The 25,599-nt window shown below is 41.5% G+C and overlaps 1 protein-coding gene across 10 annotated transcripts; it reads right to left on the bottom strand.

The window, feature by feature from the left end:
- Positions 1-186: 186 nt before the first annotated feature.
- Positions 187-24,756, bottom strand: adam11 (ADAM metallopeptidase domain 11). 10 transcript variants are annotated; one of them, XM_056430730.1, is made up of 27 exons: positions 24,699-24,756; positions 24,279-24,430; positions 21,523-21,599; positions 21,001-21,067; positions 16,229-16,311; positions 15,469-15,526; positions 13,797-13,872; positions 13,226-13,347; positions 11,503-11,604; positions 11,255-11,326; positions 10,279-10,445; positions 9,999-10,083; positions 9,388-9,478; positions 8,495-8,546; positions 8,109-8,208; positions 7,901-7,972; positions 7,453-7,545; positions 7,235-7,315; positions 7,100-7,150; positions 6,961-7,024; positions 6,705-6,810; positions 6,454-6,573; positions 6,080-6,248; positions 5,870-5,981; positions 5,094-5,184; positions 3,601-3,618; positions 2,523-2,611 (listed from the first exon to the last, which is right to left on the bottom strand). In XM_056430730.1, exons 1-27 carry the CDS (start codon positions 24,754-24,756, stop codon positions 2,602-2,604), a joined length of 2,349 nt encoding a protein of 782 aa, XP_056286705.1. In that variant the 3' UTR covers positions 2,523-2,601. The 10 variants fall into 10 exon arrangements, with proteins under 10 accessions (XP_056286702.1, XP_056286707.1, XP_056286704.1 ...); XM_056430727.1 differs by lacking the exon at positions 5,094-5,184 and having other exon boundaries at positions 187-2,611; XM_056430732.1 differs by lacking the exon at positions 5,094-5,184 and having other exon boundaries at positions 187-2,611; positions 13,797-13,860.
- Between the last annotated feature and the right edge of the window lie 843 nt (positions 24,757-25,599).

The raw sequence follows: 25,599 nt of genomic DNA, 5'->3' as shown, positions 1-25,599 counted from the left end.
ACTTTAGTTGTGAACACGACGAGAGGCTCAGATACACAGCTCTCATTCTAATCCTCAACAAACCCTCAAACATCCCTGAAGTCCAGCAAATATTTTTATATTTACAAATACAACCTGATTCAGAAGAACTACCAGACAGTTAAAGTTAACCCTTCATAACCCGGTTTTCACTGATCCAGACAAACCTCATGCAAAAAGTCTTTGTTAATTCACACAACAGACACACGTCCAATGCAACACGCACTTACTGTTAGTCAGATATGATTTAATAGGTATTTCAATATACAATAATATGAATATTTACATTTTAGGCTAAGCTAATACCGGATGCCTTCCTGTGAGAATAAACAACGTTGACTTCCCTGTGGGAATGGTGCCAGCATCCTTTGAGGAGCCCAATACGGAGTGTGATAAACACCGTGTGACCTGAGCTTTCAGCTAAGTCTGTCCTTGAGTATTAGATCTTAAACAGCGCGTGTACGGCATAAAGATAGTCCAAGTATAATTAAAGGCATACCCACTGACATATTAAATTCTGAGAAAATTAGCATTTAACCTCACCTGGCATTGAAAGTCAAAATAGGTTGAGCATTTTGTCTTCAGAAATCAATTTCCATGACTAACTGCACTCCTTTTAATCGGTAAGGAATGTCATTAGGAATCGTTTTATTGGGTCTAATTTCAGAAGCAGTGAAAACGTCAACATATTCCTTCAATGCTCCTGTAGTTTGACTGGCAGTGTATTTTGGATCAGCTCTTGTGGCACCTGTACAGTTCCTTATTGTTAAGGAGTGAAACAAATACCCGCTTTACACCCTGCATTAAAATACCTTTTGGGTGATTGGATCTCCATGTGGACACAGGAGATGCATATTCAAACTGGGGAATGTGATGATCTCGTTAAAATCTGAATACGAGACATATTGTAATGCAAGGTGTAAAGGGGTCAAAGCTTCTCAAGCTGTCTTTGTACATACTCACCGTTGAAAATTCTCCGAAATCCAGAGGGGAACTACGGAGAGTGATGCAAGCGGCAGAATAGGACTCGTATCCTTCCACGAGAGGACATGTTTCTGACATCATCAATGAAAGATACACATGTATTGCTTGTTGATCTGGTCGGTCAGAATGAAATGATCCAACGTAATTTTCGCGATAAAGCGTATTTTAATTTTTAATTTCTAGTTTTACCTCGGCAGCTCGCTGAGCCCATAGGAGCCAGATTATAATCCGTGAACATAATGAAGAATCAAGTGAGATCTGTTAAATATTTCATAATTCCCCCTCACACATCTTCCTCTGTGACCCAAATGATCGGGCGTCCCGCAAACGTGGAAAACCAGAGGAGCTCAAACTCCACTAAACCGCAAAGGTTCAAATCTTCTCCCGCGAATGAAATCATCAGTAAACTAGAATGGGCACTCGCATACCTTCACATATCACAAGATTGGGCATTGACTCATGAAAATGTTGGCATTAGTTGCATGCCAATTGGATACAAATTGACCGTGCTATGGTAAAAAGAAGATTTTGACCTTTTTATGACCTTGACCTTTGACCCGATCGATCCCAAAATCTAATCAAATGATCCCCGGATAATAACCAATCATCCCAACTAATTTCATGCGATTCGGTTTAAAACTTTTTTTGTTATGCGAATAACACGCATACAAATAAATAAATAAATACACGGCGATCAAAACATAACCTTCCGCATTTTCAATGCGAAGGCAACGAGCAGTTTTACGCTGAGAGGCAGGACGAGTCTTCTCTCTCCAGACTTGTGCTTTCCTTCAGATCGGCAGTGAGTCACCCGTATGATACACTATGTACATCAGCACCCATGTTCAGCATACTGCATATTGGCTGTATATAGATTACATATCATACAGCGGGATAACACATCTGGTGTGTACATGTGCAACCGTCTAAAGTCAAACGAGACACGACTAGCTTCCTTGCAGGCCTGAACTAAACATTCATACATTAATGCATATTATGTAGAAGCATCGATTTAGGGCGGACTACTGTTTGATAATGAACGGCAGCATAAGAGAAGGTGTGGTTATTACCGTGGAATGTTAGGACTAACACACAAAATAACTCATCTATGATAGTATGTCAACATTCACTATTTGGTAATATTCATACACTTCTATTGCAGATTAAGTCACACCACTGAGAGGATCTCCATGAGGTTAAATATCTTTGAAAACAGAAGATTTCCCCAAAAAAGTCCAGACTAATAGTAGCACATGACCTTCTTCCAAGAAATTACTTCAGGGGGTAAAACATAACAACACTCAGAAGATTAGTGTCAGAGGATTAGCTGTAACCAGTGGAAGGGAAAAGGGCCCGGAAAGATTAGTAAACACACTTCAGTTAAGGGCTGTGTGTGTGTGTGTGTGTGTGACACACACATAACTTCCATACTGCAGTTAAACAAAAAATACTTTGGCTTCCCGGGAAGAGAATACCAGCATTCATGAAATCAGAAAAGGTTTGAGGGAAGAAAGGTGGAAGACATCTTTGTCTCGTCTCCTCAGAGCAGACTGGACACCGTGTGAGGAAGACAGGACGGCGGAGAGATAGAAGTCAAACTCACGAAGATCTGGAAAGAGAAGAGGAAGGACGTACGGAGAGAAGAGGAGGGGAAGATAAGAGGAGGGGGGAAGAGAAAGACAAACTTTGAGGAATCTGATAGAAGAGACAGTACATATAAGAGTAATTAAAATATGGAAAAGACTGATTGAAACTGCAACAAATTATTATTTACATTAGAGATTTGTTCTTCCATTGGAGGAATTGTTTGGTCAGTTAAACCTCAGAAAACAGTTTAAACCGTTCCTAGAGCAAAAGCTGACATCTTCAAATGTCTTGTTTTGACTGTCAAAAAATAAATACGTTCAATTTACTATAAGACAAGGACATTCTGACTTCTTAGAGCCTGGAACCATCAAATGTTTGAATGAAAAAATGAATTTGAAAATGAATCGATTATCAAAAGAGTTGTTGACTAATTTTCCGTTGATTGACTTATCAATTAATTGACTAAAAGTTACAGCTTCAACAGCAGATAAAACATCAAATAATAACCAAAAACTTAAAAGGAGTTCAATTTTATTACTTAAAGTCATTACAAAGTTGACGCTGCAGATATATTCTACAAATGGCAGCCACGCTAGTGAGGGGACATGCAGTACAAATAATAATGAAACTAACGAGGATTTAGAAGTTAGCCATCTTTCCTAAAACTATTTATTTTGAATGGGTTTCATTACGTTTTGTGTATTTAAAGGCCCGTATATGGAAGAAAACTGCAAACTAGCATAGGCTATATAAATAATGTGCTGTGTGTCAATGGTTCAGGCTATAAACTCGTCCCTATACAAATAAAAATCAGATACAAATGTGTGAAAGATGACAAATAGGGGCTGTAAAAGCAGAAGACGTTTGTGGGCTTAGAAATATCTTTACAAGCTGCTGAGCTGATAAAGAAGAAGAGGATTCCTATGAAAGGTCCCAGTTTGTTTTCGATAATGAACAGGGACTCAGGACTGATAACGTTTTCAGGATCAGGACTGAAAGGCGGGGTTGTACCTTCCTCTTCGGTTGTTTCTGGATCCGCAGTGAGGCAGGAACAAGATGGAGGGAGCAGAGCAAACATATCGTGAAGCAGAAAGACAGGTGAGACAATGAACTCTTGTTTCATACGAGTGAAAGCAAAAAAGACATGCAATGAACCCCAAGGCCTTCACAGCAAAGCGATACAGGGGCATTTTAAACTTCTTTAACCTTTTGTCATCAAAAAGTCTACTCCCATAAGGAAGTTGCAACTGAAGCATCTATCCAGGTAGATTTTAAATGAATATCCCAAACAAGTAGATCATGAGATTAGGGCAAAAGACCAGCTGCAGACAAGCATTTCAGTTACTTTGCATCCTGCAGCCACAGCAAAGCTCACAACGTGTGAATTAAAGTAACTGCGGAAAAAAGATTCAGTCGTGCAGAGACGAACATGGAAAGAGTTTGTTGATCTATTAATATATTTAATTGGGATTGTTGGAAACCTGCATAGTTACTCGTGTAGCATTGCATTCTATGCACTTTTTAAACGTGCTTTAAAAATACATTTTGATTGGAAACTTGTAGTCTTGAGCCACACCAATACTGACTGTTAATTAAAGTGTGAAATCAGTTCCCCTAACACTGTCTGGGATTAGATTTGAATAAAGTTTCACTTGTTGGTGTTTAATTAATCAATTATAATCATAGAGTCTATAAAATATCCAGAAATAGTGAGAAATACCTCAGAGAACAAAGTGACGTCGGTCCCAAACACAAAATATATTCAAATCAGAATGATGTCAAACCAGCAAATCATCACATCTGAGGAGCTGGAACCAGATACTGGTATAATAATAATAGTTATATTCTCATTTGTGATCGATCTGTTCATTATTTTCTTGATCAAATCATAAAATGTTGGCAAATAGTGAAACATTTTGTGAAAGTCTTCCCCATGGGGTCTCGTTATGTCTGAATTGACCCACACACATATTGTTTACCGTCATAGAAAACCGAGAAATCCAGCAATTATTTACATCTAAAATGTGAGTCAACTTTGCTTAAATAAATTCTCAATCTGTTGATTATTTGACCAAGTGGTTCAGCACCAGTATTCACCTCATTATATATAATAACGTTTGTTTCCACAGCTCACTTAAAGTCATTCAGATTTTCACAAATTAAAAAAATATCATACAAATATCATACAGTTTTCACCCCTCCTGCCAGTTCTCTCCTGCCATGATGGGAATGCCATCAAAGAGCTCACTAGCCATGACAAAGGACTGTTGAGGGTTGTAACCACGACCATTCACGCTCTCACAAAGCCCACAGCTGGAAACCCATCGACTGCACGTCCCTAACCAGAACCAGAACCCGAGCATCAACAATAAACCCACACGGTCTCTGGAGTATGAATCGGACGACAAGCAGAGGAGCATTCAGCAGCGAGCTGCAGGCATGTGTGTCAGCTGACAGAGAAACACAGCAGGCACACACAGATGGAGACATGCCAGAGCTCTTACTTAAATCCCCAGCCAGTTCCCCCCAGGATTATCGCTGCCACCAGAATTGCACCAGCAACCGAACCTATTATGATATTGGTGCCACTGGGACCTGTTGGAGTGAAGGAGTCAACCAGTGAGGGGAAAAAAGCATGTGAGAGGGCCGAGTACCAGAAATGACCAAAGAGTGATATATGTTGTGTTTCTGTGATGTTCAATGTCACCGGAAACACTTTCAGCCAACATGAACAATGGAACATGTTATGATTAATATGGAGCTTTTTGTTATGCTTTTATGCTTTTTTATATATATATTTTTTTGTATTTCACTATATTCCTAAAAACATGCTGTAATTTATATATTTTAAACCACTTTCCCTCACATTTTAGGGGCGGCTGTAGCTCAGTGGGGTAAGAGGGCCGTCCTGCAACCGCAAGGTTGTGGGTTCGATCCCCGCTCTCCCCATTAGTTGCAAGTCGAAGTGTCCTTGAGCAGGCTGAACCCCCAGTTGCTTCCCGGGCACCTCACTGCAGCCCACTGCTCCTTAATAACTAAGGATGGGTTAAATGCAGAGAACTAATTTCCCCTTGGGGATTAATAAAAGTGTATATTATTATATTATAATTTAATTTATTTAATATTTTATTTTATTTAGTATTTTTATTTCAAACCATGTGACAATTTATTTGTAATTTTTTCGTTTTGTTTTGTCACAGCAGCTTATTCGAGTGAGGAATAACTAACTGCTCCGTCTGTTGAAAGGACGACACGAAGACAAAGAGCTCCGTGGAGTCACCTTTGACGATCTCGGAGCCGTCCGGCGTGGGGATGACGATGGGGTCAAACACACTGCAGTCCTTCCCGGTGTAGTCCGAATCACAGATGCACTTCACCTCGTTGCTGCAGACCTGCGAAATGAAAAGACAAAACGTGGGTGGATACGTCAGTAACATCCCGTTTCACTACCCAGAAACCTTTGTTTTACAGCGGCTGAACTCAGACTCACCCCGTGGAGGGAGCAGACGTGTGAGGACGAGGAGCCCGGGCAAGTGCTGAGGTTGAAGGTGGTGATGGGAAAGCAGCGACGCTCAAAACACATCATGTTTGGCCCACACGGCGTGCCATCCTCCACATAGCCCATGTCCAAGCCGTCATCCAGCACTGCATGGCCGCCCCTGTAGGTAACCATCACTCGTTTGTTTTTTACCGTCACTCTCTTTGTGACTGCTAAAACAATAATGCAAGTATCTCAAAATCAATTTCAGTCCTCTTTTCTGCCTGTAGTGAATCCAGATTGTATACAGCAGCCTACAGTAATGGTTTAATCCTTCAAATAGATTTTCAAAAGAACAAAAGCAGCCCAGGAAAAAGCGGCCTCACCTGCAGTCCATGTATCTGTTCTGATGGTGGATGGTCAGGCTGGTGAGCCTCCCTTGAAGTTCACCAAACCTCGGCTTGTCGGTCAGATTGGTGCACAGCAGTAAGCCGCACAGCACGTCCCTGATGGAGACAAGGGAGGAAGTAAAAAAAAAAGAGAGAAAAAGAGCAGAAAATCAACACGTATGAGATTTTATGAAGCAAAGAAAGCTTTTTGTATTTGCTATCAAACTGTATTTCATGAAGCCTCTTACTGCTTGTTGCACGGCACCCATCCCTGACCGCTGGAGTCCGGACCACAGTTTCCTTTCTCTGTGCCCTCAGAATTCAGCTTTTCATAGCAGAACCGGTCGGCCGAGTCTGAGAAGAGAGAGAAGAGACTTTCACTTGCACGACAACCCCATGGCCTCGCTTTAAAGGATTTAAAATATAACGTGAGCCATGACATTTTCACCATCAAAGGGCCATGCGTCATTTAGAAATAAAGCCCAATATCCAATCCAAACCTACTGTAGCCCCACAGCGTCCTGCACTGGACGTCTCTCGTCTTGCAGCGACCTCCATAACACCGGCCCTGACGGAAGACAATGTGTTTTACTAAATGTAACAGAAGCAGCAGTAAAACATATGGAAACTTGCGTGACTTCACCTGTCCAGCGTCACACGTGTAGCCATCCAGTTTGTGGACGTTATGAGGACACTGCAAGAGAGAGAATATGATCTGTCCATCTGTCCATCGTAACGGTGGGTTTAAGACGACTGATTTTTTTAGCGTGTACTTTACCTGGCTGGAGTCTCCCATGCAAGTCTCAGGGATGTCACAGCCGTTAACAGCTTCACGGCACGTCACCCCTCTCAACTCGTACTGTTACAAACACCCAGAAGAGAGACATGAGGGGGGCGGAACTGAGCATGTAGGAGTATGAATAGTCCATCACGGCCTTGAGAAACAGCAACAAACCCTTTAACTCTCAGTTAAAGTGCTGTATCAAAGCAGCTCACCCTGCAGTGCTTGCAGCACAGCCCGTTGCTGCACATGGCATTGTGGGTAAGGGTGCACTTCTTACAGCAGTTGGCTCCATCCCGTGCACACTCCTGTGGGTCAGAGATGTTTAGAGCACATCTGTTGGTCATGAATGTCAAGGATTTTTTTTTCTTAATTTACAATCCAACAACAATCTGACAAACTGCAAAAACAGACGGGTTGTAAGCTAAATATTGTCCCCAGTGGAGTTAGAGAGAGGAGCATGTAGAACTATATGTATTTCAACTTTAGGCTCTCCACCATGATAAAGATCATACGTGCAGCTTAATTCAAACTGAAATGTTCTGGACAGATTGAAAAAAGACGGGATCGATTGTTAATAAAAATATCACCTTTTTAAAAACAGCCCTCATACTCTGTGTTTAAGACGAGCAATATGAAAGTAGTTCATTCAAATGTGCTCACCACGAGAGATCCACAGTCACATTCTTCTCCCAGCTCCACAAATCCATTCCCACACTCTGGTGAGTCCAACAACTGCAGGAGGAGAACAATATATGCGCGGTGAATATAGGGAAAAACATGCATGTCACCAGAACGGACAATAAATATACATTCACGCCAACTTCACTTGGGTGAGAACAATCTATGATGAAGAGCGAGCATCTCTCACCTTGCTGGGCTTGTTGAAGAGACAGCTGCCTCCTCCCTGTTGGAGGAATCGCTGGTACTCCTCTATACTGCAGCGAGAGAACTTCCTGGGCAGGTAGTAACTAATTAGTAAAAAAGAAGAAGAAAAAAATGTCATTTGTTGGTAATATTTGAAACTTTGCAAAAACCTTCAAAAGTCTGAATAAAATATGACAACCCGTCTACCATATGCTGTTAATATTTCACACGGATAAAGATAAATGTGGCTACTTTTACAACATTTCATGCTCTTACTATAAATGGAATATGTCCGTCTTTGTTTCCACAGACTCGTGTTTTACTTGAGAGGTATTGCTCAATGTGCTACGGGTCACAGATTCATTTATTCTAAAAGGTCAAAGGTCATACCCGGTGTCCTCCATGATGCAGCCCAGCCACGGGTCTGGACACCGGCAGTCTCCTGGACACACGCACATAAAACATTTCTGTTGTCAAGACAGGACCGCACACATCGTCTTTAGCATCTCTCACCACTTGAGGGCGCTGTTACTACAGCAGAGGTGTTTTCTTTCCTATGATTTAACCCTTTGGGGTCAATTTGACCCCATTCAATGTTTAACGTCTCTAAAAAAATGATTGACATAATTTGTTTTGCTTCATATTTCATGACTTTTCCTAATTTATTGGGGATGACTGGAAAAACATCAAATTCACATGATGATATGTTTTCAATGTCCTGAACACAACTTGTACCCATCGGTGTTCTTTGGGGTCAATTTGACCCCAGGCTGTTTTTCACTGTGTAAAAACATATAGGAAATATCAACTTTTTTATTTATTTAAAGGGCTATTTAGGTCGTCAACAAACAAACATAAAGTGACACTTAAACTTGGGAAACAATATTAATTCTAATAATTTTCTGTAGGTTGTAATTGATGGGGTCAAATTGACCCCAAGGGTAAAAGATAATAGTACATTTGAAGGTAACAGGAGGGTTACGGTAATGCCATCCCGGAAAGTCGTCTAAAAGATTTGCACTATTTTAGTTTGGTACGGGATTTTGTAAAAGACAGATTTTTTTATATATAACATCAATTAAATTAATTTGATACATCTTTCAGATACTCAAGCTCAAATAATGAGATGGAATGTCTGGTGGAAACCTCCGTGTAATGTAACAAGTTAGTCAAGCAAGTTGCCTTTTTAAGTCTCTGCGTTTCTGACTCGTGTCGAGAGATTCTCCTCCCGCGACTCCTCGTGCCAGAGCTCGACCGATACCTGCCATGTGCGCGAGTCTCACCTGCAGCCAGCCGCTCTTTGTTTCTCAGCATGCCGATGTTCTGGCCGAGGCTTTGACACAACGTGATGGCCATCGGGCCCACGCTGCCGAACTGAAGACACACATAGACATCAAGTTAATGACGTCGACTAGAGGCACGAGAGAGACTGAACCGGCCTGAGTTCCCATGAGAATGACTCATTACCTTCGCATTGAAAATGCGGAAGGTTATGTTTTGATCGCCGCGTATTTATTTATTTGTATGCGTGTTACTCGCATAACACAAAAAGTATTAAACCGAATCGCATGAAATTTGGTGGGATGATTGGTTATTATCCGGGGACCATTTGATTAGATTTTGGGATTGATCGGATCAAAGGTCAAGGTCATGAAAAGGTCAAAATCTTCTTTTTACCATAGCGCGGTCAATTGTTATCCAATTGGCATGCAACTAATGCCAAAATGTTCATAATTCAATGCCCAATCTTGTGATATGTGAAGGTATGCACTCTACCGAGTGCCCATTCTAGTTACTTCTGTAAATATACATCTTCATGAAGTCCGTTTGGCAAACACAATGATGTGTTGCTCATCTCTCTAATCTAAATCTGAATATGGGACACGAGTCTCACCTCATTGATGGCTCCACCCCTGGTGACGGAGCAGATGCCCCCGATGTAGGCCGCCTCGCTGCGGCTGCTCATGAACGTCCTCCCACTGTGGTGACGACAGAGAGGCTTAATAATAGGCGGGAGGAGGAGGAAGACAGAAAATAGAAAGAAGAAAAAGGATAGGAAGAAGAAGAAGACAAAAGAGAACGAGAAGAAAGCTAAATGAAATAAAATTAAGACGAGTAAGACGGAGGAAAAGATGAAAACGCCACCACGACTAGAATCGGGAGATTGAACGAACGAGAAGAGGTGAACGGCGTCGCAGCGTTCTTTGATGCTCTCCTTCCGGTACTTCATGAAGTCGCGCAGGGTGAGCAAGGCGTCGTCGCTCACGGAGACCCTGTTTTGAGAAGACCAGGTTTCCATGGCCACCAGGACGATGCGAGTGTTGAGCTGCTCTTTGTAGATCTGGAAACATCAAAAGGGAAAAACCCATTCAGAAGATGTCTCTCTTGATAGTTATTTGCCATTGTCCATTGAATAATTGAAGCTAAACCTGATTACAACACATTAATAAAACGATTGAATGATACAGCAATCGGCAATCTGAATCGCCTTTTAAACGGCCGTAAAATTAAAGAGAAATTCAGGGAAGCAAAAATTAAATGACATAACATCTTATATTCAGCCCGATTTCTATCCATCGAGAGAAAAGTAAGAATAAACTACGAAACAAAAGTTTCCCGGTCGTGGAAAATAATTCAGATCCAATGGGGTTGAAATGAGAGATGATTATTGCAGATAATGGAGCCGGTTGAATCCATCGAATCTCTAGAAAATGCGAGAAGGCGGGCAGGCAGCCGTTGGTTGCCATGGTGCAGAAGACGCAGGGAATTTTCCAAATTTTTATGCAAATATTTGACATTTAAAAGATGGATAAAAATATAACAGACAGTAAAACAGACAGTAAGACAGACAGTAAAACAGACAGTAAGACAGACAGTAAAAGAGACAGTAAAACAGACAGTAAAACAGACAGTAAGACAGACAGTAAAACAGACAGTAAGACAGTGTGTCGTCTTTCTGTGAATAAATGATGGCAGCTGTCCCCCTCAGGAAAGTTTCATCTGCAAGATAAACTGGCAACTGCCTGAAGGAGGTTCAAGAGACTCCTGCAATAGCTTCACGATGAAGTGGTTCCATGGATCACATTTTGTTTTTAAAGATGACGGGAAGAGGGAGATCACGGTCAACTCCTGAACAGTATTTCGACTCACCGCGTCGGCCATGTTCACCACCGCTTTGGCAAAGTTCTTCGTCTGAGTGGACGACCGACGAAGCTGCACGAACTAACGAGAGGAGAGAAGCGTTACGGCGTCGCTGCCTTTCATCATTTCTCTGTGCTGATGATGAAGTCCTATCAGCGGGTTTAAATCCCTTTTTTAATGAAAGTCACGCTCACTTCTCATTCACGCCTTTGTGCAGCACTTACAGCGATAAGGAAAAGAAAGAGCTTCACGCCTACCAGCTCGTGGTCGTTGACTACCATCAGCTCGATGTACTTGGTCTCGGTCTGGACGGTGCGCTGGACTCGTCGCACCGGGGGGAAGTGCTGGATTCGCCGCACCTGGAGGAGGCAAGAGAAATCCACACAGCCAAACTTTTGAGTCCGCTGTCATCCTCACCTTCACACAGGACGAACAGACGCAGGTACACACCATGCGCACACACACAATCCCGCAGGTCATTACTCAAAGAGCACACACACACACACGCACTAATGCTTGTGAAACTCTAGTCTTTGTCCTCGAGAGGGAAACACAACTTGGAGAGCAACAGCCATCCAGTGGAATCAGAGCGCCTGAACACATCATCAATCAAAGACCTCCGGAGTCTCACGACAAAGAAAACTAGTTTTAAAGACTGAAAACTTTAAATATTTTTCTTGTAAACGTTGAATATTAGATTAGATTAGATATTCCTTTATTAGTCCACCACTGGGGAAATTTCAGGATCACAGCAGCGGGTGCACATTAGAGCATTAATACAAATAAAAGATACAAACAAAACACTAAAACACAATAACAATACTAAATAAATATAGAAATAAATATTCATTATCAAATAAGAGTAAAATAACCAGTCAGGTAATATTTAATAAGATTTCAAAAAAAAAAGCAAACCACCTGACAAGTGTCCTCACATTTACAGTAAATCCCAATGTTGGGATATTTCTGCACCCAAGTATGAGATGGACGAATTTTTCAACTGATCTCCGCGCATATAAAACCAGCGAGGAGAGAACAGACAAACAAAAATACAGAATTGAAACCAGAAATTAATGTTGATGTCTTGGGTGAAAATGGATGCAGCTAAGCATCCCCCTCAATATGCTTTACGTTAGAGATGTGTAGTACACGACTGATCAACAATCAATAAATTGATTATCAGTTGAGTCATATTCTCATATTTTAATAAGTCCCTTCAGACACCTCTCTTTCCCTCCTTTCTTACTTATCCTATTAGCATGAAAGCTGAGGCAAGCGATCAGCATTATGGTGGAAATGTGGCAATCGCCTGACAGACGTCTCTGTAAAATATTCATTGTGCATACACTACCGTTCAAAAGTTTGGGGTCAATTAGAAATGTCTTTATTTTTCAAAGAAAATCACTGTTTTTTCAATAAAGATAACATTAATCAAAAATACACACTATACATTGTTAATGTGGTAAATGACTATTCTAGGTGGAAACGTCTGGTTTCTCATGAAATATCTCCAGAGGTGTATAGAGGCCCATTTCCATCAACTATCACTCCAGTGTTCTAATGGTACATTGTGTTTGCTAATCGCCTTAGAAGACTAATATCTGATTATAAAACCCTTGTGCAATTATGTTAGCACAGCTGAAAACAGTTATGCTGGTGATATAAGCTATACAACTGGCCTTCCTTTGAGCTTGAAGTTTGAAGAACAAAATTAATACTTCAAATATTAATCATTATTTCTAACCTTGTCAATGTCTTGACTATATTTTCTATTCAATTTTCAATTCATTTGATAAATAAAAGTGAGTTTTCATGGAAGACACGAAATTATCTGGATCACCCCAAACTTTTGAACGGTAGTGTAACTCTGATGTTTCCCTCATGGTGACGCTTCCTGTAAATGATGCGACATGTTGCCGGCAGGCCAACTGTCTGCGTACATGGACGTGTGTTGTGAGAAAGAGAGTCATGAAAACTAACATATCTTTTCGAGCGCCTCAGGCTTTCTGTAAAGTCGGGCTTCTCCTCTTCAGACCAGTCGTCTCCATCCTTCAGCTCGCCGTCGGCCCAGCCCTCGGGTCGGCTGCCGTTCACGGAGCACCCTGGGAAACACATGCATGCACAGAGTGAGTGAGAGTCAAAGGGGCTAGTCATCAGTCTAGGGATGGTTGAAGCATGTATTTTAGTCCACTGATCTGCAGGAGAAATCAATATCAGACAGCCGGCGGAGGAGAGAGGAGGAAGGGAGAGAGAGAGTGTAACTGGCCAAAGAGGAGGGAGAGAGAGAGAGAGGAGGAGGGGTTGGGTAACAAGGAGGAGAGGGGGGGTTAGACTGTTAGTGCAAGGGCGAGGAGGGCAGCGGTGCGAGAGGTCGTACGTCTAGATGTTGCATTATAGCGTGCAGCAGGTAGAGTGTCACTGAGGATTAGGAATCAGAGGACGGAACAGACGCAGGGATTTAGTATCCACCAAACATTTATTATTGCATCAGGAGGGACTGAAATACTTTTGGTGTCAGGGAAAAGTAACTGAGGAGTGTCGGTGGTCCTACCTGGGCAGGGAGGTGGGAGGAGGTCAATATCCGGCATACGATACACAATGTGGTCCTCCTGCTCCTGAAGGGCGTCCTCAATAAGCGTAACAAACAACAGTGATAGATAGATAGAGAGAGACAGAGAGAGAGTGAGAGAGACAGAGAGAGACAAATTGTTTAACTTTTTGACATTAATGGCACTCTAGAGTAAAAAAAGAGATTTTAATTGATTTCTTGAGCTGCTAGTTTTGAAATAATGGCCCAGTGCAACTTAAGGCAACTTTAATTGCCTGAATCTTCTTTGCATCTTTCTTATTTTGGAAGATTTTAAGTATAATCGGAAAGAGAATTCCAGATATGAACATTTTATTTGAGTAACACTTCCGCTAAAGCCAAACGGAAACCCGAGTCAGACCTCAGCGGACAATTGAATCACATCACTGAGTCTCAAATCTCTCGAGGAGTCATTCCCAAACACTAGGTTAGGACCGATAGGGGGAATTGCAGAATATATATATATAGACCTGAACATATAATGGTTATATCATCCTGCAAGCATTGAAATGACTTCTTCTCCTTCTAAAACGTGAAGTCCACAGATTCTCCGTGAGAAAGCACTGTCGAGTGCAGACGGTTCAACAGGAAGGAAAGTACTCTGATGCATAATAAATCAATCACTAGGCTGTCATAATAGCAATAAAACTGCTGGACACTGTGGTACACTTGAGCTCGGGATAAATACTTTATGAAAATAAGGCATCTGAGAAAGAGGAGAGAGCAAGAGGAAGGAGTGAGGGGTTTTAAAGATGAGCTGGGAGGCTATTGATCCATCTCTCCAGTCTAGGTCATAGAGCTGTACTTCGATTACTGTGGGCGTTAATGGGAGAAAGAAAAAAGCTCAGCCTTCGGCCACTGTGCTTTGCTTCTATTTCTTTTTAATACTAGATCTAAATCAGAGTTGTTGGTTTTTTTTTAAAGATCTAAAAAGGCCTCTTTTGTTTTTGTCGATCATTTGAAATGTTTCCTCTCTCCCTGTATTGTTGTGAGAGGATGTCTCCCTCAGATATGAGACAGGAGATGGGTTTCATTGTTGGTGGATTGTGTGTCAACTCAATACTTTCCATACAGAGATAGAGTAACACCGTCTGGACTGACGGTCATGGACACTGAAGAGAGAGAGAGTGAGACTGAGGCACTCTTCACCATATTTTGTTGAGTTTGAAGGTGTGCCGCCATTGCTGGGAGATTTTTTTTATTTGTGTTACCACCTTGTTGTTGCCTCAGTTTAATGTGTGTGTTTACTATTGTTTTGACTAGCTGACATACCTTGATAGGTTTCTCCTTCGTAAATAATAACTTTATTTATATAGCACCTTTAAAAACAATGTTTACAAAGTGCTCCACAGAGAGTCAAAGCAAAACAAATGGAATAGCAAGAAACCAATATTACATTTATATATATATATATATATATATATATATATATATATATATATATATTAAAATAAAAAATAAACAATTAATTTAAAAACAAATAAATAAATTCAAAATAAATCAAAAACAGACAAACTAAATTAGGGGAACCAAAGTTCTGCATAAAAAGACTAGATCACTTAAAAGTTGTTCTATAAAAATGGGTTTTAAGAAGTGATTTAAAAGAAGTTACTGATTCTGCAAAGTCCGGACTCACCTCTCCACTGCCAACAGGTTCAATCCCGTAGGAAAAGTTTCCGTCAGAAAACATCCCCCTGAAAAACACAGCGGCATGTTACAGTTTGTCAGCGGCTGTTTGAGTGAGTCTGTGTTCTTTTAATTTAGCCTCTACCAGCACTTTTAAAATGTTTGAAACCCTGCTGTAGGATAATATTTGTAACTATAAATATATGCTTGATTAGACTGAGACAACACATGTCTGTACGGTAAATATGATGCTATGATGTTAGCATAGCTTAGCACAAAGAGAGGGAAACCGCTAGTCTGGTGCTGTACTTTTGTACATCTGCCAAGTGGTGCCATAATGAACTCATCTCATTTTTTAAAATCTTTACAAAAAGTGTAAAAAAACAAAAATTCTCCATTTGGCATGGGGATAAATACTTTTCCTTGGCTTTTTATACGGATTAAACAAACCAGATATAATGTGTTAATTAGTGAGATTCAGAGGTGCTGGAAGGTGGATTTTGTTGGGACAGTGCCAGACTAGCTGTTTCCACCTGTTGAGTCTAATCTAAGCTAAGAAAGCTAAATAATTTTTACCGTTTAGACATGACAGCAAATAGGCCAACACGTCAAAATGTCAAACTATTCATTGAATATCTAAACGGGTAATGTTGTACTTGATTATGCTTCATGAGGCGTTTAATGTGTTTTATCCAAAGCCAGTCTTTTGAACCAGTTAAAAAAATAAAGTATGGTCCTGTTGAGACTAGAGCTCGGGTTAAGTGACTCACCGGAGGCCGTGGCAGGTGGACAGAGCGGCCCAGGAGCCCGGCAGCCCTCGCACACGGCCATGGTAGAAGCAGTGCTCACCCCCCTGGAAACAAACCATAGATGACAGTGAGACACTGAACCCTCCGTCCTCGAATAAACGCGTTCACGTCACATTTCAGATCATTAAACCGACACTGATTGCGAACCCCCTGATGTCCTGGGGCAGGTATTTACTGACAACCTGATCGGGTCGACTGGAAGGATATCAGTGACTACTGTCAAAGCGACTGAGAAAACCTACACCTACAGAGGCTGCACCTGAGCTGAGCTTCACGGAGGAAAAGCTGTGTGCGTACAGTGAGTGTGTGTGTGTGTGTGTGTGTATTTGAGTGATGGAGAGAGTAACTTAAGTGCAAGGGCAGGGGTCAAATGGAAGCAAAATGAACTCTGGTTTCAATGTAGAGTCAAGTTAGTGTAAGCATGCACAGATTTTTATAAGAATCCGAGTTGTGTCCATGAATTGACCATGACTTTGTGAGTATTACAACTATTTTTTGGTATTTATTGAGTGAATTTGGCAACAAACCACACATGGGGCAACAATTTTAGTTTCCTGCAGCACAAAATCAAAGAATGTCACATCTCAAAGTCACAGTTTGTGTAAGTTGGTACTGACTTGACGAGACATCAGAGGACGATACAGAAACCTGCCTCTGATGTTGTAGAATAAGACGACTTTACTTTCAGTTTGGCAGAACCACTGTCTGCCGTGAACTGTACACCTCGCTTCACATGATGGTGTTTTGAATATAGTGTTTCCACACGATGCCTATCACAGTACAGGAATGATCAGATTACAACAATCAGAGAGGAGACTTGCCGCCGTCGGTCACGCAGCACCTGCGTGTTTAAATGTGAGAGCTGGCATAAGTTCAGAAAATAAAGATACATAATTATACTTGGAGGATTTTCTATAATCAAGCAGGCTTCATCGAAGTGGATGGAGATTACAGTAACCTGTGTCGTCTATGTGTGTGTGTGTGTGTGTGTGTGGGAGGCAGGGGGGGGAGGGTAAGAGAGGGTAAGTTTCAAGTGTTAGTAATGAACCCCAATAAGTACTACCTGCCACCTGAGCCTGCTGTTGTCCGACACGGCTGATAGACTAAAAAGATAAGAGGCAAAGCGGATGTCCAATCAAGTACGACCTCACAAAAATATTATCAATAAAGGCTTCGCCTGTGCATTAAGAGGCGTCATCGCTGGATCTAAAGTTAACTGCTGTACTGCATTCACAGGGAGGAGGATTTGAACATCTCAGCTGGGATCTGCGTCATGCTGAAGCTTGAGGCTTTTTCACCCCTCACCAGCGTGTTTTACACTGATCTCATTACACTAAGGAAGTTGTTAAAAATGGCTGAACTTAAAAGGCTTTAATTAATTTGACACCAGTTCCACGTGACAAAACTAAGGGATGAGGCCCCCACTTAGAGAGTGGTAAAAGCATGCTTCATTCTTCGGGGATGAAATCAATACAAAAGTAAGCATCAACATGCTCTTGCATCAGTCACTATAATGCTCTCCTGCAATTGTAATTGGTTGGAAATGTATCACAAGTCCTCTTATCTGTGTAGGATGAATATCTCCTTTTACAAATACAATTTAAATCACTTTATCCACTGGTCAGTTCAAAGCTATGGAACCACAGAGTCTGACAATTCGCTAAAAATCATAGTACAGTATTTTTCCATAGAGTTTATTTAGATTCAGTGCCAGGTAATCTATTGAGGGAGATAAGGACTTTGAATCATTCATACCGAGTGTGAGACAACAGACAGCACTTAGTCCAGGGCAAGGGAATAAATAAATAATTATAAAGGTTGGATTACAGGGCTAAATGGAGGAAATCAAATTGTCTAACACAGCAGACACACACTGACGATGAGTGTGCTTTTCAGCAAGATGCATGTACTTCAAATAATAGCCAGTCATATACAGAAAGAAACCATGTTGAATAAGAAAACATGGATTAAACATGAGATATCACCTGTGTTGGGAGGACAGGGAAGCAGGACACTACATTCAAAGTAATCGACGATACGGATGAGATAGAAACTGCTTGCGTAAACAAATAGAAGCAAATAAGCAGTAACGTCCAAGAGAGACAAGGATTAAATGTGGCATGAGAAACTAACTGAGAAGCTGTAGTTCACGAGATGTCTGGACTTTGACTCGGCATTGTTGAGCAGAGAGGTAATGAGACAATAGGAGCTAAAGTAAAGTGAAAGGAGCTCAACAAAAACATCAGTGAGGAACGTTAGCCGCCATCAAAAAGAGTGTGTTGGTGCTCAAAGATCACGCGAAGAAACAGAAAAGTCACAAAATAAAGAAGAAATTGAAGCGCGAGTACGCAGCGGCACAATGAAGGACGTACACAACAGCTCCAGATCAATTCCAGCGCATCCTCGTCACTAATTAAATTCCTCTTTTTCGTCGCGTGTCATTGAGATTCAATCCGAGCTCCGTGCAATACCATCGATCCACAAGGGACCGATATCAAAAGTGACAAAGTGGGAGGAATTTATTGGCACGTCAATAAAAACTAAACGTGGTGTTGGTGTCGGGGGAGGGGGAGGCGGCTGTTCCCACCGGGTTCTCAGTCAAACATCCAGAGAATTGGGTAAAACGTGTTTTACCATCCGGAGACGCATGTCGGTGTTTTCATGGTTATCATAATTTAGCAGGTCTTAACATATATGTTTGGTTCAGACAAACAAATGTTAACTTGTGGTCATCATTTAAGCCAATCAGAAACAACTATTCATCCCGACAACTAGTAATTAACGAAATAATTCTGACAAAATTAACATCTTCTATTTACTCGTTTAAAAAAAAAAGATTTTGTTACAGATAATAAGGAAACTGTATTGAGCAAATAAATTGTATTTAAGAATACAAATGTAGAGCTCGAACACAGACCTATTCGTTAGATAAATAGGCATACATTCACATAACATGCGAGTTCCCCGTGGTGTTCCCAAATAATTTGTTCTTGAGCAATAATTGCAAATTCTAAGCATTTTTGGTTCAATACATTTCTTAATATTCATTTTTCATCAAAACACATTTTGAAGAGTGTCCCTAAAATGTGGTTATTAAAGAATAGTGGCAAGATATAGCTTACTGAGTAGGCAATTTTACAAATGAAAAATAAACTAATACAGACATTGTATTAAATTAGTTAACTCCCTTCGGCAGAGTAATAACTCATGCCCCATGGACTTAGTTTCTCAAACATCTTACTAATTTTTGAGTCACTTTTTCTCAAAATTAGTCTTCATTTATCAATATGCATCAACATTTATGTTTCATAATTTAACTCACATAATCTGCATCTATGTTTTTACATAATATCACATTACATTATATTGATAGCGCGATAATGAAATCCATCTTTTTCCTCAAATTTTCCTGTATTTATTTGATTTTTACCTCTGCAAATAAACTCAATAATTGATCAATATTACACGTCTGGGTGCGAGGTTTGGTTTAGTTTGTTCGGGAAAGGGAGATGATTTTAATTCTCCTCACGGCACGACACGATAGATCCACGCTGCTGCTGCTGGTTCCCATGGCAACCATGTCCTGATTGGTCAGGTGGTTGTTGTTTGTGGAGCAAAACACACGAGCCAGCAGTTCAGCTGAAGCAGAACATCCTCATCACAATTTATAAGACTATTTCAATGAATTTCTTCCTGAGTTGAAGGATAAACTAGCGCTGCTGCGATTGGTTATTGATTCCCCCATTGAGAGCATGTTCCAATACACACTGAACATAAAGGTTCAGAAAAGAGGGTGCAAACATTTCCCAAACGTTTATTTCAAAGGAATAGTTTGACATTTTGGGAAATACACTAATCATCTTCTTTTGAGTTAGATAAGGAAATGTATACCTCTCTTATGCTTGTTTGTTAAACATGACGCCACAGCCAGTAGTTAGCTTAACTTAGCACAACTACTGGAAACAGCTAGCCTGACTCAGTCTAAAAAGGTTCAAAATTATCAAATCAAACAATACAATGTTAACTAGAACGGGCACTCGGTAGAGCGCATACCTTCGCATATCACAAGAGAGGGCATTGAATTATGAACATTTTGGCATTAGTTGCATGCCAATTGGATAAAAATTGACCGCGAAGATTTTGACCTTTTCATGACCTTGACCTTTGACCCGATCGATCCCAAAATCTAATCAACTGGTCCCCGGATAATAACCAATCATCCCACCAAATTTCATGCGATTCGGTTTAATACTTTTTGCGTTATGCGAGTAACACGCATACAAATAAATAAATACACGGCGATCAAAACATTACCGTCCGCATTTTCAATGCGAAGGTAACTAGTTCAGTTTAGAGGTACTTTAAAAGGTATCTTTTGTTACATTTGGACATGCACTTTCCCCGTTTCCAGTCTCTATGTTAAGCTAAGGCTAACCTGCTGCTAGCTTTAGCACCGCATTTACTGCACACCCTACTCTGCCTGCGAGTGGCTAGCTCTCATTGCCTTTGTTGGTGGGTTAAGAATAGGAATGAGAACGGTTAGGGTAAGAATATCAGGGCAAGCCCATCAGAGGCAGGGCTGTGCCTTTGCCATCAGAGAAAAATAAATATGGCTTACTGTACAGAAATAAGAGAGCGGTAACAATCTTCTCATCAAACTTTCGGCAAGAAACCAAACAAGCATATTTCCCGATAGGTCAAACTATTTCTGTAAGATTCTATAAGAGACGTACCATATTCTGTGACGGGCGGCCATTCTCATCATAGTCACGCTCCACATAGTCTGAAGATAGCAGATTGCTGGAAAGACAAGAAGAAAAGGCAATAATCACTCCAACACGTAGTTTCTTCCTGAATTCAATAATTGTTTGATTGCAGCACCGTGTGACAGCTGGCATTCATCATGGGTCATTATTACATGAGTCTAGATCAACAAACGGCTGATTCATAAGTAAAAACACAATGTGTGAAGATTGATTTATTGTAAGTGTTTAGAACGCCACTGAAAGGTATGACATAAACAGTCGTTATAGCAAACTGTGTGTGGTGAGAAGGGCGGGAGGGGAGGTATGCATTCTGCCTGCGGCGAGTCCGTTTATTGCCAACACACAGGACTTACAGTACTGTTGGTGGGCGGGACAAGGAAGAAGGGCAGTAAGCGTGTGCATTAGAGTATGTACATGTCAGTGACTGCTGCCAACATCCTGTCGTTTGCTGCAGATGTGGGAATGCTTTGCAGGCATGCGTCGACTTACTGGTTGAGTTCCAGGTCAAGGATGAAGGACGTGCCAAAGGCCTCCACCAAGAAGCTGCTCTGGGCCAGATGGACGGGCTGAGGGAGGAAACATTGGGGAGAGTGAGATTTACATTCAATGCAAATTACCGAGATGCCGAAGTTAGTAGCATCGAAAACTCAAAGTGAATCCGATTGATTGTGACCGTCTGCGGATGACAGTTCACAGGTTTCTTCATTTCGGTGAATAAATGTAGTCATTGGAAATTAATTGCCTTATTTGACCAATCTAAAGTGGAACATTTCAAGTGCTGTGTGCTGATTATACTACATACTATACAATATGTACAATATACTAATCCTTGTGAAATACAGATGTTCTGCTTTGAATGCAAAAGTATAAATACTTGGATGTTATCAACAGATAGGCCCCCATAACGACATCTGAATCCATGGCTCTTTGCAATTTCACCTGGTATTAAAATGTCCTTATTATCTCAATGTGATCGGATCTCAATATTCTGATTAGTTATGCAGGGCTGTCTCACTACGAATGTAGCTTTTGGAGTAATAATGCCACAATACGTGCGCTATTAGACATTATTCAAGCGGTGACCTTGTGATTCCACCCATTACACTTTATAAAGAGACTGATGAGAAGACAAAAAAGAAAAAGAAAAAGCATCAAGCAGTCTGGTACAAGGGAGAAAAAGAAACATGAAAATATAATATGCATAAATAAGTACTTGAAAGTACTTGGAATAACCTGCACATCTCTAGATCACATCTCTGCATGGTGTTGGTCCCAGACACTCGTTTGTCAGGTATTTCATGATTTCAGGAAGAAATGTGACAGAATATGATAAGTAAAAAGTGGAGGAGGGAAGAAAATTGATGGATGTTTTATATGAAATAACTTAAGCAACAAAGATGGATATAATAAAAGGATGTCCTATTTTGGTAACCGCTCCCTGAAGGCGAGAAGGCTTAATCCGTCCCCGAGGCTTTTTAAGATAAAACTGGGTATAGGGCTTAGTCTGAACTTGCCTCGCCCCAAGGTGAGCCTCATCCAGAGCTCTGTGATGGCTCCCATCACTACTTACTGGCCAAGCTGAAAGGCAGGTCTCATTAGTATTGCTATGCACTCTGAAAACCACTTAGTATCAATCTAAACCTCCTCTGGGTCCATATGCAGCACAATAAAAAGCCCACACTGCTGCCGGTGGGCAGAGATAAGAAAAGCTGCATCAGTTGTTACTGTATTTTATTATTTTATTTTAACATAAAAGCCCAAATATTGGCACACAATACAGTATTTCAGCTCAAGATACAGAATCAAATAGTCTAAAGACACAAATAATATGAAAAAAATATATAGTTAACTTACGGCAGCTGTCATTCCTTTTTGACGTTTTAAAGCCTAAAACATCGACTACGTTTAACCGTAATCTAGTTTAGCTCCAACACGTCTTGTTAAATGAGCAACAAGGACAATAGAAAATATATTTAATCTCAGTTCATCGTATATTTTAGTTCAAACAACCCCTCATAATTTAAACCTGCATTCATTTTTTGGGGGCCTTCTCGTGTTCTTAAATTGAGAGAGAGCACTTGATTGTAATTAGTTTCCCACTAACATGCCGAGGAGACGGAGCATCATTAGCTTTCACTCAGTTTCTAAAAACCTGGCAACATCCCATAGTCACTCTATGTTAAGCTCTGAGAGAATATCTGGCTCCTTAGCTAGATGCTCCACTGTGTGCACCAGCTAGTCACTAACTGTGCGGCTGCATTCAGACTTCTCCATAAACATCAAGCAGCCTTCTAGAGGGCTTCCACAGTCTCAGAGAAGCGAGGTCCTAAGATGGCACGCTGCCCACAGAGGGTAGCTGAAGGTCAGACCTGTGTCATATCCACTGACAGGCCTGCAGCTGACTGACAGGCAGCGTTTATAGTGAAGGTAACGAGAGAGGACAGGTCAATGTGTGAAATATAATCTAATGGACTGGAACGGAGGAGGCACCTAGAGGACGGGGTGGTGGGCTGAGGTTTTTTCTTACGCCCTGTTATGGCTCAGGCAAGCTGGGCGTCATGTGGGGGGTGTCACAGGGGTGGCTAGGGGCCACCCACAGACACAGAACCTCAAAAGAGAGGACAAACAGGGGAGAATCAGGATGCGACATGGATTGTGGATGACGGTTAAGGCTCCATTAACGAATTAAGATTTCACAACAATGTTTCTCTCTCTACATATATACACATACATTTATATATACATATACATAGAGAGAGAGAAATATTGGATGGATATCAGAGTTTATGAGGAAGAATGGGAAAATATATATATATTTCCATTCTTCCTCATCAATCTTATATCCATCAATGTATTATGCAATTTTTTTGCAATCTCCCCAGATATTTGTTGTTATAATTTAAGATGATCAGAGTGAGGCTACATACAGAACCTCTTCCGTACATGTTGAAATATGGCTATAATAAATCGTGAGTGTCGCTTTAAAGAAAACAGTAAAAGTTATTTAAATTTCACTGCCTGGAGAATTTCAGGTCAATTTCAGTTGAATCTCTTCCTCCCTTCGTTTTGTTTGGAGCAACTGAGCCATACTTACTAAAAACAAGAATGACAACCTGTTCACAATTTGATCCCAACAACAACAACTTTTTAGAACATATAAAAACCGAGTGTGAATTTAAAAAAAAAAATTTAACAAAATAAAAGAGTACAATAACTTCATACATGCGCAAAAAAAAAAACCTCACCTGCGCATCAGCAGTGTCGTTTTTAACTCGAGTGTTGAGGCGGCTGTGGAGCAGCTCCTCTGGGGAGTGAATCTGTTGCAGGAGCCGCTTGGGCTGAACCACCTCCTCTGCAGGCGGCAGCCTTCCCTCCAGACCGAGCCGTTCCCCCAGACCTGCGGAGGCCACGGGGAGGTTCAGTGCACAGGCGGCACGAGTCAAAGACACGCTCCATACGGCTCTGAATGCGAGCTTACACGTCTTATTTCTGCACGACGCAACAGCTGATGGGGAGCCGCTTGCTATGCGACAACAACAGCAACACGGGCTTTGGTACTACGCCGGTTACGCGGATGCAATAACGTGACAGAAAACATATGAATCCACACTTGTTGTTTTTTACCGATGACCCAAAAAGAAAAAAAAGGCGTCGGAGCGTCTTACCTGTCACGGCGCACCGTGCGCACGCTGCAGCGAACAGCAGGCATCTCACAGCGTGCATGATGCTCACATAGTCCCGGGGATCTCCTCGGTGCAGCGCCGTTAAATTAACCGGTAGGAGCCGTGAGAGGAGCTGCTGTAGGACGGGTGTTGACGGCGAGGAGGAGCGGAACGGCGGGGTTCGTGTACGCGCGGCGCCCGCATATCTCAACCCCTCTCCGCCCGCGGCGAGTCTAAAAGCCCCCTGGCGAGGCTCCGCTGCGCGGCTCCAGCGGCATAGTGGGTGTCGGTGTCAGGGTTAACACACTTACGCACACTTACACGCACACACACTTACACACACACACCTCTATCGGCCTCTCGATACTCCGCTTGATTGAAGCAATGAGGCTGCGCGCGGAGCAGTCGACCGAGAAACGAGGGGCACGTGGGGCTTGACGGCACACCCACGCGCTTCAGCCAGACGCTCCGGGCAACCCCTGATGGAAGGGGTGGACTGGGGGGAATAGTTTCCCGGGAGTTATTGTCAGTGACCTACTTTGAAAAACACCCATACACATTATTTTGGCTGATTATAAAAATATGACATCATATATGTTAATAACATTTTGATCCAGCCATTTGCCTGGATGGACACATGGAATAAAATGATACTGGTTATTGTAACAGTCCAATGTGATGAATATGCTTAACTCTGGGCTTGCATCAGATGGTTATACGTCCACAAAGCCTTGAGGAATGAATGTCAGCAGACAAAGACCACAATATAAAGAAACTGGAATCAGAGGGAAGAATTATTATGAACTACATTGTAGAAATGAACAGAAAAGAACATATGATGGCGTGAACATCAGTGGTATCAGTAGCGTTGCATGCTGGGTTTGTGATTGTGTGTGTGCGTGTG

This window comes from Pseudoliparis swirei, chromosome 13 (assembly GCF_029220125.1).
Source record: "Pseudoliparis swirei isolate HS2019 ecotype Mariana Trench chromosome 13, NWPU_hadal_v1, whole genome shotgun sequence".
In the NCBI taxonomy this organism is placed as follows: Eukaryota; Metazoa; Chordata; class Actinopteri; order Perciformes; family Liparidae; genus Pseudoliparis; species Pseudoliparis swirei.
This window is presented reverse-complemented; position numbering and strand designations above follow the sequence as displayed.